The sequence below is a fragment of the Homarus americanus genome, unplaced genomic scaffold (genome assembly GCF_018991925.1).
Source record: "Homarus americanus isolate GMGI-L3 unplaced genomic scaffold, GMGI_Hamer_2.0 scaffold367, whole genome shotgun sequence".
Taxonomy (NCBI): Eukaryota; Metazoa; Arthropoda; class Malacostraca; order Decapoda; family Nephropidae; genus Homarus; species Homarus americanus.
Window position 1 is genome coordinate 235,279 of NW_024743709.1, and position 16,584 is coordinate 251,862.

The following is a 16,584-nucleotide window of genomic DNA, read 5'->3' on the forward strand; positions in this document are numbered from 1 at the left end:
AATAATAATAATAATAATAATAATAATAATAATAATAATAATAATAATAATAATAATAATAATAATAATAATAATAATAATAATAATAATAATATAATAATAATAATAATAATAATAATAATAATAATAATAATAATAATAATAATAATAGTAATAATAATAATAATAATAATAATCAAAATAATGATAATAATAATAATAATAATAATAATAATAATAATAATAATAATAATAAAATAATAATAATAATAATAATAATAATAATAATAATAATAATTATAATAATAATAATAATAATAGTAATTCATAGTAAATAAAATTTATAATAAAAATACAAAAATAAAAATAAAATAATAATGATAATAATAATAAAAACAACTAATAATAATAACAAGAAAGAACCCTTACAGAAAAAATAAAAAAATAAAAAATCAGAAGTGAGAAACGACATATGTATGTTGTGTTGTCAAAGTAAGAGAAACAATTGAGACCCTGCAATTGTGTGTAAATGAGGCAGAAAGTCAGATGAGCAACCTGGGACTTGGTCACAATTTTCGTGATGCCATATGGCAGCAGGGTCTACCATTAGACAACACATTATGCTTCAATATCTTCCCAGGCGGTAGTACCTGCCTGACAACATTCTTTATGTCAGCATTCACCACACTCACTCACTCACTTCAGAAGTCAAACTGCAGGTCCCAGCACTCTTTTAAGATAGTAAATGATACGTTTCGGGTCTGCCCCCCACCCCAAACTATTAAAGCATGTCTTACCGTTAACTCCCTAAATCCAGCAGCAGGAAAGAGTTAGTGTCCACATAGCGGGGAGGCGGACGGAGGGAGGCCGGGGCAGTGTTCTGGGTGTACTCGGGCTTATCTCAGCAAAACCAGACTCTACCGGATAGAGATGGTCATTAGTATACATATATAGCTGTAAGTGAGGAATGTGGTGATTAAGATGAGTTAATAAAGTAGTGTGTAATGCATACAGTTACTGGGTGCAGGAAAAGTTGTCCACGTCATCTGCCAGTCGTACCTAAGGGAGAAATAGGCTCCACTAATACTTATCTAATCTTCTATAAAACAGAATATTATCTCGACTACGGTTCTATCTCTAATGATTTATCAACTGTTGGTGAAAATATTACAGTTAACGCCCCGACCGACACAGCGCCACTTAAGATATTCAAGTGGAGATGTTATTTTTTGACCTTCAACATGATTCAAGGTTTTATGGTCCGTTCTAGAAAATGTCAGGCTCATTTTATGATCTATAATATGTACTATAAATATTAGTATCAATAAAAATATTATAATCAAGAAGGAGTTCCACTGATTAGTTTTCAGCTCAAAACAATGTGGTCTAACGGAACTCCCTGCCGTTACAGCGCGTTCATAGGGGATCACCTGAAGATTAGCCCCTAGCTTATTTTACCTTCAAATAAACCACCCTTACGCTAACCAAATCTAATGACAACCTAAGCTAATTCAACTTAAACTAATCTAGCCTAACCTAACCACATACCGGATAGTTAACTGTGCCAGAATGGGTGAGTGGTTCATGATCAAATAAGTTAATTAAATGTACAGATAATGCGGCTGTAACTCGAATTAAAACAAGTTAACTTATTATTGAGCAAGAACATGAGAACAAAATGACGGAAACACAACCATATAATAGCAAGTCATAATATACTTTTATAAAACACAAGAGATTTAATTTGAACTTACTGAGATTTGAGTAAGAAATGCGAGTTGAACTCACTGCTGGTCGATGTTTACATAATGGCGTTCTGGGAGACTACTGCATTAAATCAGTTATAAAAGATGGCATAAGGCAGACTGATTAAACCGACCCTAACCGACTCTACTCATATTAGTTTATTTTTCAGTTACGATATGTTAAGTTAGTTTGGTTCACAAACCTCGCGTCATATTTCAATGGCAAGTAATGATTTAATGCCGTAGTAATCATTTGCAACGACACATTACAATATTTCCTAAATAGACCAGAAATGTTTGTTGCTTTTCAATGGAAAACGGCAGGAAGTTGAAAAAAACATTTGTTTTTGAGCATTTTCACAAAAAAAGACTGTCTTTATTGTATTGAGCATCAAATAAGCAAAATGAGACCAAAATTATCCGCCAAACTAGCAACAGTCAAGGTCCCATTATTTGCGTAACAGTTTATAAGTTAGTGTATAACAGTTGTAGCGGACTAGGTTTGATATTGATAATGATATTGATATTGAATCAGTTTACTTAGCCAGAAAAATACTGATACAAAGTCGATAATAATAACAATATTGACATGGCTGAGCCTGGACCAAAACACAAGCCAACCTAAGTTAGTAGTTGAGATGCATACAAAATCAACTATTGACCTTTTTGTTAAAATTGTTCCCAATGGACATTAAGCTGATGAGACTTTCTCCTAATACTGCTGATACAGCATGGACTTTGAATTCATCACGTGGTTGGGGCGGCCTTGAAGCTCAGGTAAATGTATACTGGCCCTCACTCTCATCTCTTCCTCCTCACCAGCAGAAGAGCGACAACCGTGGAGAAGGCTAGTCACGCGGGATCTTGTCTCCATAATAAACAACTGTGGTTGGCTAACATGTGAGAATTGTTAATGTGGTAAAAGTAGTCCGAGGTCCAATAGTTATGATGTGAGAATGGCGGTGCCCCTTGTTTACCGTGCTTAGATAGTTGTTAAATAAGAGTAAGACCTGTGATAATAGTTCTCACCTTTTGTTCTTGGATGAATAATGTTAAAGTTCCAGAGTTTCATTTACTGTAAAACAGATCGCATTTAACCCGAATATATGTTTTTCGTATATTAAGAATTAACCTCTGTATATATTCAAAGTGAGAAGTCCAGTTGTAAGAACTACCCTGTGAACATTTTTGGTGAAGATTAAGTGATTCTTAAAGCTGACAGTTGACAAGTGTGTTCCTGTGACCTGGTGGACATCTACCTGCCTGTTGTTTTGTCTGTACACTGATGCCAATGGTCGGGAAATTATTAGAGACTGGCGGGACGCGTCACGCATATTTCCCAAATGTACTGTTTTTTTTTTTGTTTTTTTTTAGGTTAAGGTGGGGAAAGGATGGAAGGCCTGCTGGGGCTCAAGGCACAGCCAGACATAAGGGATGGAGAAGTCACAACATATAGTCGTGGGGGGAAAGGTTGGAAAAGAAGTTTAATGAGTTAAACAGAGGGGGACGACACCCTTTGTTTTACATATTACAGAGTTTGTTGGCTAACTAAGCTAACCTAGGATTTAGGATGAGGTTGCACAATGGTTACTTTGGTAGACAATGACTAGTTTGATTTTACAATTACATGTTTATTAATATAATATACTGTATTACGTTATGGACTCACTAGATTGTAACTTGTTAAATTTGAATTTATATCATCTAAGTTTTAATCTAAGGTGGATCACTGTGGCGGACATAGATGAGTTGCGGGTTGGGTTGTTGTGGTGCGGGCAGACCCACCAGGCGTGGGGTCGCCCTCCGTTGATGTCTTCCCCGAGTAGGTGGTCTGGGCTGTGAGGGTCGTCCAGGAGCTTGTCCCAAACCTTCTTCCCTAGGCGATGGAACCTGACGTTGAAGGCCTCTGTTTTATTTCTCAGGTGGATGGTTTCCACTGTCTCCTGGTAGGGTGGCGCTTGGCCACTGGCTGATCTCAAACACTTGTTTTGGAAGCTCTGTAGTTGTTGTAGTCTGGTCTTCCCGAGTGTGACGAGTGGTATAGATGGGTACTCCAACACAGGCTTCACCAGCGCCTTGTACAGGTGAACTTGTATCTTCTCAGGCATCAATTTAAAACGTTTTAATTTGGCTGCAGCGACCTTGGCTTTCTTTAGTCTGTCCTTCACGTGGGAAAGGAAGGAAGTTTATTTGTTGTTGGTATGGGGAATAGACTTGGAAGTAGCGACACACACAGGGGTAGCTACACCCTCGATATATGTAGGATCTTACAAGAGTTACCTGATACTGGTCTGTTCTTCACAAGACTAGTGAACAGTAAATGGAGGAATGTTGTCTCATGAACATCCTACTGGGTGGATGTGCGACAAAGGTCAGATGCTGCGACACTGGCCCCCAGGAGGGTGTGTGTGTGTGTGTGTGTTTGTTTCAGGAGTTCTGTTTGGGTTAAAATGTGGGTTACGTATTTACAATATTAATCTTAAGGCCACCCCACCAAACTATACAGATATCAGTCAAAATGTCGAAATTTCTGTGAAACTAACTTGTTACAAGGTGACTTCTCTGTTCTGGACAAACATAACTGCGAATATTTGGGGATCTCATCTTAGGATAATCAAGGATTCATTCCTGTGTTATTTTCCCTTCATTGTATCTAGTCACAGTAGAGCCTCAAGTTAGGAGTAAGTGGCTTACGAATCTTGGAGAATCAGTGTTTAGAAAATTATTCAAGTATTAAAAGTGATTCTAAAATACTTTTTATACCAACAGATATAAATTAATAATGAAAGAAATGTTGGACTACTCGTGCGATCAGTGAGTTGTGGCGGTGAGTGTTGGCGAGGGCTAATATTAGCGTCAACAATATACTCTTGACTTATGCCTGAGGGTTTCTTTGTTTGTAATCAACATCTGAAATTAGCGTAGGTGGCACTAAACACAGACTGAGGTGTTCTTTGTCGCGAGCCAAGCTGAACGTTTTACTCTGGCAACACACACACGGGGAATATGTTCTTATTACCACCATGCTATGTGTACTATTCCAGATGATACAAATGTTACATAATACTTCCTTGAGATAAATGTATAGTATATATCAGATGCCTACAAGAAAGCTCAGGTTCTCAACTCGCTCAGACATGTTACAATTTGTATTATTATCGACTCTGTATCTGTGTTCTTCTGGCTAAATAAACTGTTTCAATATTAATATTCATTATCCATAAGACCCTGCCATGGTCCTCAAACTCCTTACCTTTGGACCGTACCAAACCCCCCCGACACAACGTATAAACCACCACAGGAACAGACCCATGCATGCCACCTACTATGAAATTCACCAGAGGTTCGTAGATATCGTGTATATTCACTTTTTTCCCTTTGTATTGAATTTTGATATCAACTCGTAACTGTAATATGAAATAGATGTTTATATTGGAAGTGAACTCAAACTAAAAAAAGTAGACAAAAAATAATAAACTGTGCTGAATAATACGCTCAGTAATACTTGCTATATCAGATTCACCAGTCACCCGTATTATAGACTAAGGCACGGCTTGAGAACCCTTATGTGAAGAACCTATTAACTATTGAAACTTAAAACCTTGGAAATTTCAATTCCTCACGACCCTGGAATGAGTAGTAGGAATTTAATTACAAGATATATTAAGGGGTTCCTACCCGCTGAAAGGAGGAAGCGGGACATATTACATCACATCTCCCAGAATAGGTTACCTCTCCAGCACCACAAGTCAGGTAAAATATGGAATTTTTCACCATAAACGTTCGTCCTATTTTTAGCTGAGGCGTGAATGGATCTTATAGCTCTCTTGTAGCTATTTACAGACCCGTGTGACGCTTGTTATATTTAGATAAAAACTTATATTATGTACTGTTTTATTTATAGGTTATCTGAGAATTATTGATAGTCCTTACGAGGGAATGTCAGATCTAATTTTAGAAGCTGGCTCATAACTCAGATAATTGGAGTTATTTATGAATGAATTATATAGACTCAGGTGTAGTGTTCGAGGTGGTGGTTCACGTGTAGAATAGAGGCTAGTGTACCTCTAATTTCACACATACACGCTACCATCACCTCGTCTTTCCCATAGAATGACTGCTACTTCCCTGGCTTCTATAGGACGTCCTTCACCATATCCTTACATCTCCTTCTTGGTCTTTCCCCTCTCCCTCTTATCATCCACCTCTGAAACACACACACACACACACACACACACACACACACACACACACTCACACACACACACACACTCAGGCATCAACTCAACACCGACGAATCCTTGTATAGTTTTACCAGGTATGAAATTTTCTCAGAGAAGAATTTGCTGGGGATAAAATTCACGTAACAATTTAGTGATTTTGTCTTTAATTAAGGGGGGGGGACACTATTCCTTTTAGTATTATGTAATAGAAAATGGTATTATTATCGTTATGGTCATCCACTGAATATTTTAGGATTTTTATTTACCACCGTCCGAGAGAGGCCAGGTTAGGTTAGGTTGAAATTATGCTTCTCCAATGTCTTTTTTTTGAGGTGTTTTGAACGATTCTGAGCTACTTCACAAATAGGTGGATGACCGAAGTGATATTTTTTACCCTACATATGATCGTTCTATTAAATGGGGTAATTGGCTGTTTGGGAGAATGAACTTAAGTACCTGTGTGGGTACTTAAGTGTTTTCTGAAAGTGAAGTGGAGAGACTGAGATAGGAGGGGGGAGGGGTGATGAGGGGGGGTGAGTGATAGATTGGTGTTGCTGTAGGAAGGAGACTCGACTTCAATCCTATTTCTTCATATTAATAAAGAGTAGTACAGGTATAGATGCGATTAAATCCTATAAATAGAACTTTAATTCTGTACTGAATCCTCTACCTCTTAGGGCTTCGGGCGGGAGGGGGGGTCAGGAGAGATCTGCCCCCCCCCCCCCCTCGCCCTCCTCCCCCCCCCCCCCTCCTCCAAAAAAAGACCCTCTTATTTTTTACAGTAAATCACACGAGAACAAGTTGCGTCGTGGAGATTTATGTCTTACGTAATCTAATATAAATGTCTTATCAGTCATATCAGTAAGTATTGAAGTATCTTTAACAATAAGGCTAAAACAAAAGTCGGGCCGACCCTAAGTAAACAAATATGGCCGTCACTACCTAAACAAATATGGCCGACACTACCTAAACAAATATGGCCGACACTACCTAAACAAATATGGCCGACACTACCTAAACAAATATGGCCGACACTACCTAAACAAATATGGCCGACACTACCTAAACAAATATGGCCGACACTACCTAAACAAATATGGCCGACACTACCTAAACAAATATGGCCGACACTACCTAAACAAATATGGCCGACACTACCTAAACAAATATGGCCGACACTACCTAAACAAATATGGCCGACACTACCTAAAAATTATTCCAGATAAAAAAAGTTAAACTGTATAAGTATAATGAAATATAATGTTTAAAACACATAAAAACATATATTAATCGTCAAGGTGTGTGAGAGAGAGAGAGAGAGAGAGAGAGAGAGAGAGAGAGAGAGAGAGAGAGAGAGAGAGAGAGAGAGAGAGAGAGAGAGAGAGAAGGGGTCAGTGTAGTAAGAATGAAAAATACTTCTCTCACCCCTCTCTCTCTCTCTCTCTCTCTCTCTCTCTCTCTCTCTCTCTCTCTCTCACAGACACCTGCCGACCCGGGGAAATTAAAGATTATAAATAACTTGAGTGATGTGAAGAGGAGGGGAAGGAGGGAAGAAGAGAGGGAGGAGGACAGAGAAAAGGAAAAGAAAGGAGGGAAGGGGAAAGAAAGGAAAGGAGAGAAAAGGAAATGGGAAAGGAAGGAAGGAGAGACGTGGGAAGGAGTTTGTCATTAAATTCAAACATTATATAGGAATTTCTGTTTGTATCATAAGTGGTGTTTTGTGAACGTATCTACTTAGGTTAGGTTAGGATATTTTAATTTTACCTCACACAGCAACCAGTTTATTGTGCACCCCATACATATCCTGTCAGCAGAGTGTGAAAAAAAGAGAGAGAGAGAGAGAGAGAGAGAGAGAGACTGTTACGATAAGGTGACATGAGAGAAAGAGGGAGACAACAGAAAGAGGGGGAGATGAAATGGGGGAGTAAAAGGGGGAGAGAAGGATAGATAGAGAGGAGGAGAGGTAGGAGGGAGGGGGGACGAGAGTGTTGGAATGTGAGGAATGACGTCCAGGCCAGAGGTGAGGGAGTGAGTCATCCCAGTGAGACTTTCTTTAATACAGTGGTATGTCTTTGTGGCTACACGCTGATGATTATAAAAGGCCCCTACACCTGCTCTACACCTGCTCTACGTAGACACTTACACCTGCCCTACATTGACATACACCTGTCCTACATTGAAACCTACACCTGCCCTACATTGACATACACCTGCCCTACATTGACATACACACCTGCCCTACATTGACATACACCTGCCCTACATTGACATACACCTGCCTACACATTAACCTACACCTGCCCTACATTGACATACACCTGTCCTACATTGAAACCTACACCTGCCCTACATTGACATACACCTGCCCTACACAGACACCTACACCTGCCCTACACAGACACCTACACCTGCCCTACACAGGCACCTACACCTGCCCTACACAGGCACCTACACCTGCCCTACACAGGCACCTACACCTGCCCTACACAGGCACCTACACCTGCCCTACACAGGCACCTACACCTAGGTACAGGGCCAGGTCATGTGTTGGGGGACGGACCTGGACACTATCAGGGTACGAGACCTGAATTCCTCATCGCCCCCTACTCTCTCTCTCTCCTCCTGAGGGCGCCCCTGGCTGTATCCGCCTCCTGACGCCCACCACACCCACCCATCCTCCCACCTACCCTTTCATCACCTACTCACCCATTTGTTCACCCACCCACTCACTCAACCAGCTACCCAACCACGCACCCATCCTCCCACCCACCCACTCAAATAGTCTGGTAACCACCCACCCACCTTACTCACCCATACATCTACCCACCTCACCCATCGCCCACCAACTCACTCAGCTTACCCACCTACCCACCCACCCACCTTGGGATAAAAATCTCTGCCTCGTGGTTCCGGAACTCAATGAAAGTGGAGGCGAAAGCGGGTTCGATCCCTTCTCAACCCCTTCCTCTATGACTCCTAGTTAAGAGAGAGAGAGAGAGAGAGACAGAGAGAGAGAGAGAGAGAGAGAGAGAGAGAGAGAGAGAGAGAGAGAGAGAGAGAGAGAGAGAGATTTGAGGTTTAACAACTTTATTGACAAAGCTTGGAGTACAGTTTGCCTATTGTGAGTAATTCAGTCAGGTCTTGACACTGAGGGTAGTATCACTGTTCACCGCCACGCAGGACAGAGGTTCATACACAGTAGAAGTCATATTCTATATAAGGACTAATCAGTGTGGGCTAGCAGCAAATTTGTGATAAACAGTGAGAGTGACCCCAAGCATCCCTGAATTAATGTAGTAATTATATAGTTGTTGATACAATAAGCCAGGTGGCCTGACAGTGTCACATTCAATAATATAGTGTTCAAGAGTTATGCTTTAAAGGTTTATCACAAAGTTTACATGCTGAGTGTTGCGGTATGGGTACAGCGTCACTAACTTGCCAGATGTAAACAGACAGGTAGTAACAGTCATAGCAACAGACAGCAACAGACATACACAACAACAGACAGTCACAGACATACACAACAACAGACAGCAACAGACATACACAACAACAGACAGTCACAGACATACACAACAACAGACAGCAACAGACATACACAACAACAGACAGCAACAGACATACACAACAACAGACAGCAACAGACATACACAACAACAGACAGCAACAGACATACACAACAACAGACAGTCACAGACATACACAACAACAGACAGTCACAGACATACACAACAACAGACAGCAACAGACATACACAACAACAGACAGTCACAGACATACACAACAACAGACAGTCACAGACATACACAACAACAGATAGCAACACGGATGGTCGGAGAGGAGAAACTAAAAGTGAAAGCCGGAGTGTTGACAAAAAAGCCAGCACTAGCGGCCATTACGATTCTCTGCTGTTTTCTCTAATTCCCTCCTTGTCCTTCTCCTTTCTCTACCTCTTCCCTCTCCTCCTCTTCCTCCTCCTCCTCCTTCTTCTCAGTGTCCTCGATCTTCATTTCTACTCCATCCACGCATCTATGTCCTCCTCCTCCTCCTTCTTCTGCATCTTCCTTCTTCTCTTCCTCCTCCTCCTCCTCTTCTTCCCCGCATTCCTGTGGCGACTTCAACCGGATACCCACCTGTACTATGCCCTCTCCTACCCCCATACTCCCCTACCCTACTGATCTCCCCATTCCCCCTCTCTTTTCCCCAGCATTCCACACAAGGACGCCCCCAACCAGGCGCCTACTCTCTCTCTCTCTCTCTCTCTGTCCATGTTCATTGCGAGTAACAACTTCGTAACCTAACCTAACCTAACCTAACCTAACCTCTCCCCCTCCGTTCGCACTCAAGTGTTAAATCATCAGGTGAACTAAGCCGGGGTGATGTGTAAATCATATCGGGTCTTCTCTTCGTATTGGTTCTACTAATTTATTGGACCTAGTTCCCTTATTCTCACAACGCCCTCGAGAGCTTCAAGGAGCTGCCGACACTGCTAATCTGTACAGCTTAGTTCACATACCTTAAGAAAATGTAGGTAAATTACAGCTAAATAAAAATCCAATTAATTTTTTTTTCAGAGCTGAAGTAGTTTTTACATGAAGTTTTTCTTTATGAATTGTTTATAGATTTTTTTTCACATTTAGTATTTTAAAAGGCAGTATATTCATCTTAACCACTGATATATGTACTTATTTCAAACATATTTCAGTGGACTTTCGACCCCAAGCATCATCACAGGCAGCAGTTCTGGGCCTTGTAACAATGAGTTTATTGACGTCAGAAGGAAAACAGAAAGCGGGCAAACTTCTCCTTTCTTCCCGAGGAGCGAAGACGGCATCTTTCAGGGATTTTCTTTATGAAAGTTTTTTAAGCATTGAAGACAATCTATATGGTGCTGATTCAAATCCTCAGGTAAGTTGATCATTTTATTTTGTCATCTAGCTGTATATTTCTCCTTCAGTGGATGAGGTGCCTGTGTAATGTGCACTACTGTTTCCAACCTTCTACGTTGACGTCCTTGGGTTTCCAGTACCTCTTTACTTGGGCTGTACTCCATAAAATGGTAATTAACACCTCTCGCTCCTAGGAAGATATCTAGATAAGGAACTGAGTTGAGTGGCTTTAAGTAACATGTCTCGCGCAAGGTTCCTCTCTGATTTTATTACAGTTATGTCATCACTCTGCGTTGTTGTTGTGGTACCTTACTCATGTGGGGTCAGTCTACTCATCCTATTAAACAATATACTTTAGAGTGTTTCAGCTGCTGTCGTCTCTCACCAGGGCATAGTGAACATGAGCACATCAATTAGTTGCTTAATGGAGGATGAGATTACCAGTAGACTGATGCAGGGAGATGCCTTCAACGTCTTGTCTCTCCACCACCACTACTTCACTTTTTCTGGAACTGGCGAGGCAAAGATCTCACTGACAGACTTTCTCAACAGACACTTTCATCCTGTGAAGCCCATCTTGCCCAACAATGTAAAGTGGAAACAGAGATAAAAAATATGTGGTCGTAATGAAATTACATGATCTTTCAGGCAGATCAGAGGGAGAGTCTGTAAAGAAATATAGAGAGGTTGAAATGTTATGTAGCAACCCAAAACAAATTTGTTTCTTTGTGTTATCAGACCCCAGTAACTTCACCCATGATAAGAGACAGGGGAGTGATATTAAGCACACATAGTTTAGTTAACATAGAGAGGTAACTGTGTTCTCCCCGCAGATAATAATAGCAAATGGAGTAACGTCGTGTTTGGATGCCTTGGGTCACGTTCTCTGTGACCCGGGTGATGTCAACATAACACCAACGCCAGTATATTCTCACATCGTCACAGAATTTCGTGACGTTGCAGATGTTTGTATCGAGCCTCTGGTCTTGTCACAGGAGGTGAGTATTGTCACGGGAACATCTTTAAGTAGAAACTGTTGGATGCTGAAATAACCACAATGCTTCTGAAGTGAATTAACTCTTACAGAAACAATTGCTGAGTCAAAGATTTCATTAGTCATCGTATTTAGTCTTTTTAACTCATGCAACAGACACAAACTTTAGTATATTATTGTTCTTTATTCTCTTATTGAACCTTCTGCACAGGAGAATTCTGAGGGGATGAAGTTTAGCTTAAGCGCTGAGGCTCTGGAAGATCGCATCTTGGAGCTACAAGAGGGAGGCCGCCGGGTCAAGGCCTTCATCCTCCTCAACCCTCAGAACCCACTTGGCGACATCTATCCTCCATCTCTTCTCACCCAACTACTGGATGTCTGTGCCAGGTGCGTCACTATGTCTCCGTGAGAAGGCTGTTATTCAGTGTCACCAAACATCACGGGTTTCCTATGAGTCCGGTTTCCTCCTGTACCTACACTAGAGAGACCAACTGTACCAATGTATCAATAACTCATCACGGGTCGAGAGTAGGATTTTCTTTCCGTACAGAATATTTCTTCACTTATATACGGTAATATAAATTCTTTAACCTTCTCACTCATTTCCAGACACGAGCTGCACTTTATATGTGATGAAATTTATGCATTGTCTGTATATGGTGAAAATGCAGTGTTCCAAAGTGTGCTCACGCTAGACCTACCTGACCCACGGCGCACACATGTGTTGTGGGCATTGAGTAAGGTTGGTAATGTAGTAATCATGTTTATAATGACATCTAGAGAAACAAAGAGAAGTCATATAAATTTTTAGAGTGTTAGGATAGATATTTTAAAGGGGTTTCAGTGTGTCCATACATTGGCGGGTTAGCTGTTGTACGGCAGGTGGGGGATAGAGACACCGAGTTATTTAAAAGAAGAGAAATAGTCAATAGTGTTGTTACCTATCTTAAACTTTGATGGTTAAATACTTTAGTTTTCTCAGTGGAAATGATGAGAGCCAAGGTTCTCACAGCCTGACTGTACAAGGTTTAGGGTTGCTTGTATTTCACTATTATTTCAGAACGTATAAGAATGGCCACAGGTGATTGGCCACAGGTGATTGGTTACAAGTGATGAGCCACAGGTGATGGGCCACAGGTGATGGGCCACAGGTGATTGACTACAAGTGATGGGCCACAGGTGATGGGCCACAGGTGATGGGCCACAGGTGATTGACTACAAGTGATGGGCCACAGGTGATGGGCCACAGGTGATGGGCCACAGGTGATTGGCCACAGGTGATTGGCTACAAGTGATGGGCCACAGGTGATGGGCCATTTGAAGTTGATGGAATTCTAATACAAAGTTCATCATAACAGGACTTAGGTGTTTCTGGGTTTCGTGTAGGAGTGATGAAGTGCTCTCATCTCTCGCCCCTGTCATGGCCTTCAAGAATGTTCCAGCCATCGTCCATTAAGCTGCGGCCACACTCTTAAATGATACAGGTGAGTTTACTGTCGACGTAGGTGTGTTCTAACGGTAGTTGGTAGGTCCTTGCTGTCTCTTATAACAAACTTTATAATGGAGGAATTTGGGTATTTTGTGTGTGTAATAGTGATAATTAAGTCTATTGAGAGAAAATAACCGTGTAAGAAGAGGAGGAAACTCGAGGTGGATATACTGTACAGGTTAACTAGTCCTGATGCAGCGGTGAATGAGAATCTATTCTAAGATAGTTGCTGACATTATTGAGGGTAAGACAACAGCTCTTCCCAAACTGACACTGACATGAGAGAGCCAGTGTACTGTGTGCCTCTTGATGGGTGGATCAGAGAGCCACTCTTTCAGTTCACAGTAAACAAAGTTATGGTGGGAGTTATGTGATGTTAGTGGGACCTTTAACATGATGTTGTCAGACTGTGGTGTAAAAGTTGTAACTCTCTCCTGTACCTGTCACGTGGTATTGTTATTAACTCATAGAAATATTAATCATTTCAGCAAACACTTGTAACGCCATGTGATTGATGTTATGTAATGGCTCTCAGTAAATATATTCCATCTCTATATATAGTTTGGTGTGACGAATTTTACCTCCCTACCTACAAGAAACGGATTACTGGGAGTTACCTGTTTGCACGTAGACGCTTGGAGGAGATGGGAGTGACGGTCAAGACATCTCAAGCTGGTCTGTTCTTGTGGTTCAGCGTTCAGCCCTTCCTGTGTCACCCCACTGAAGAGGAGGAGATGAGTAAGACTGTGTATTACATGTTGACCAAACACACTAGAGGATACAATTAGGTACAATATTGCTGTAGCTGTGGCTGGTATTAAAAAAGAAGTTAAAACACAGGGAGAGTGAGATAAAGGGGGCAGCAACAGGTTAAGGATTCAAGCGTAGGAAAGATATAAACACAAGTAGAATGAAATAATGTGAGAAGGATACAAGGTGTCAGTTACGGGAGTCAACGCATAAATTTCAAGTCTTTTCTTCTCTATACATCTGTGTTTTTATATATAATGCTTCGTGGATTCAGGCAACCGATCGTTCACTCTGGGTGTTGTAGAGGAAAAGGCTCAGGACAGCAAAATGACATTCCCTTGCTGCTCTAGGCTCCTCAAGGCGCGGGGAATCATCACTACGACTCAAAATCATTTTAGAACGTGTTTGAATTGGACTGGAAGATATCATGGTTTGGCCAGTGTTTCTATAGCTCCTAACCTAACCTAACCAGGGTCAGAGAGTGCTCGATCGATCAGGCCAATTGCAAAATCTCATACACGATCACAGTTAATAGGAGATCAAACTAGGACTAGAGCGTGTTCAGAAAGATGGGCTGGACGACACTTGATTGACAGAATTATTTTGATCGATAATTTCCAAAAACTGTGAAAAAAAAGAAGGTTTCAGAGATAGGTTGTCAACACGATAATTAAAGTCGCTACAGAATCAACCGTCGCCCGTCCTATGTTGAGTAAATCTCAAGAAATGAGCCAAATTGATCCTAATGGCTAATCAACATCGCTAATGTTATATGCACAAACAGCTATTCGGTGTTGGTGGTAATGTTTATGCAAAGTTATTGGTATTTCAGTAGTATTGGGACCATATACAGTCATGTTATGTCGTTCAGGAAATTCTACGTTAAAGAACAGGGTGAGTGACTTTGTAAAACATTTGCAGTACTTGTGCCTCATAGTAACGCCATATTACAGAATTGTAACACGAGCTGTTAGATGCAGGGCTGTCCATAGTACCCGGGACACTTATGTATTGTACTGTGCCAGGCTGGATGAGGCTGGTCTTCACTGTCAGACCACCAGAACTTGAAGAAGGTGAGTCATAGTGGTGTCAGGATAGTGTACTATATATACACAGTAACGTCTACTTTCTTTTGACAAACTAAGATCCCCCAAAATATGTTGAAATTCCATTCTACAGAACCTCGCTCTACTCATTTGTTTTAGCTTGGATTAGCACTTGCTATCATAGAATGTTTCTCCTGTGTTATAAAATCTTAATCGGTTAAGATAATTCTGTTTCGAATGTCTTTAATCTTTGACAACATCCTTTTCATGATAATCTTCACTATTTCATGTACAGTGATGCAAGTTCAAAACCCTCACACTATCTTGATCCTCCAATATTACAGTATTCCAAATTATATTTTTCCTACCGACCATAATCTGCATACTGGTATGCAAGTACTGTATACAGTACACAATACACAGACAAGGCCAGTATACAGTGTACAGTACACAGACCAAGCCACATCGCTACCTCAAGTTTATCACAGAGTAAATACAATGAGTAAAAAGATACGAAAATAACAATTCAACCAATATTATCACATTTACCGTGCGGTACACTCACGGTCAAGAGTTCGCGCCCTCCCAAACTAAAGCAGCATCGACTCCAAACATGGGCGTCCGCACCCCATTGGAAAATTAGAAATGTTCTTTTATCGCAGTTTTTGTTCACAATATGTGTATCATACACATAGGGTTAACGAACATCATACACAGTGTATGATGTTCGTTAACCCTATAATAGTTTTAGTGATTAATAATTTGGTGATAACACTGAGTGATATTGCTCATCATACAATACTCGAAAGTAACTATATTATTCTTGCGCATACTTTTATATGGATTTATGTGTTCATGTTTTGAATAAAATGATATGTCAGATCTTGTCTTGCTTTCTACCTCACCTTCTGGCAAAGAAATATTTCGGACGTCTATGTTTGCGTAACAGAGGGCCAATACATGCCCACAGTGCCTAACACAGACGTGAACTACCCCCGGATAACAGACCGAGGAGTAGCAAAGAGGATAAAATAAAATATAGCAAACAAAAATGGTTATATCTTACAACCATAATAAAAAAAGTACAGTATTGAGGTTCTCCCATGTAAAGTTCCATTTTCTTTTATAGCAACAGAAAATGGAAGTAAATAAACAGTTTCATGAATGAGTTTAAATGGGGAGCTTAATGACTTTGAATGAGTTTAAAGGCGTTACTGTAGTATTAAAGAGACCAACCGGGCATAACTTTAATTAACTGCATAAGAATAACAACAATAAGAAAGTTTTCGTTTTTTTAATATACTTAAAATCATCAAAACAATAAATATAGGAAAAAAATCAAGAAAATCCACAAATTCCTTCTGGTAATATCCATTGCAAATTAACCTTAACTATAAACGACTTAGGGAGAATTAATTGTTTATGTTTAAAAATTGATGTGTATGAAACAAATTATAGCATATGAA

The 16,584-nt window shown here is 40.4% G+C and overlaps 1 protein-coding gene across 1 annotated transcript; it reads left to right on the forward strand.

Annotated features, from left to right (window-relative positions):
• Positions 1-2,540: 2,540 nt before the first annotated feature.
• Positions 2,541-16,481, forward strand: LOC121877426 (1-aminocyclopropane-1-carboxylate synthase-like protein 1). The gene is made up of 7 exons (XM_042383183.1): positions 2,541-2,624; positions 10,656-11,437; positions 11,643-11,837; positions 12,045-12,220; positions 12,443-13,317; positions 13,884-14,060; positions 15,026-16,481. The coding sequence occupies exons 2-5, from the start codon at positions 11,240-11,242 to the stop codon at positions 12,642-12,644; spliced, it is 771 nt and encodes a 256-aa protein (XP_042239117.1). The 5' UTR covers positions 2,541-2,624; positions 10,656-11,239; the 3' UTR covers positions 12,645-13,317; positions 13,884-14,060; positions 15,026-16,481.
• Positions 16,482-16,584: the final 103 nt, after the last annotated feature.

What these genes read in the sequence shown, in the direction of transcription:
- LOC121877426 (XM_042383183.1), top strand. Translation starts at nt 11,240, where the DNA reads ATGAGCACATCAATTAGTTGCTTAATGGAGGATGAGATTACCAGTAGA. An exon ending in TGCCCAACAATGTAAAGTGG is followed by an intron (nt 11,438 to 11,642) that starts AAACAGAGATAA and finishes TAGTTTAGTTAA; the next exon opens with CATAGAGAGGTAACTGTGTT. An exon ending in CTACTGGATGTCTGTGCCAG is followed by an intron (nt 12,221 to 12,442) that starts GTGCGTCACTAT and finishes ACTCATTTCCAG; the next exon opens with ACACGAGCTGCACTTTATAT.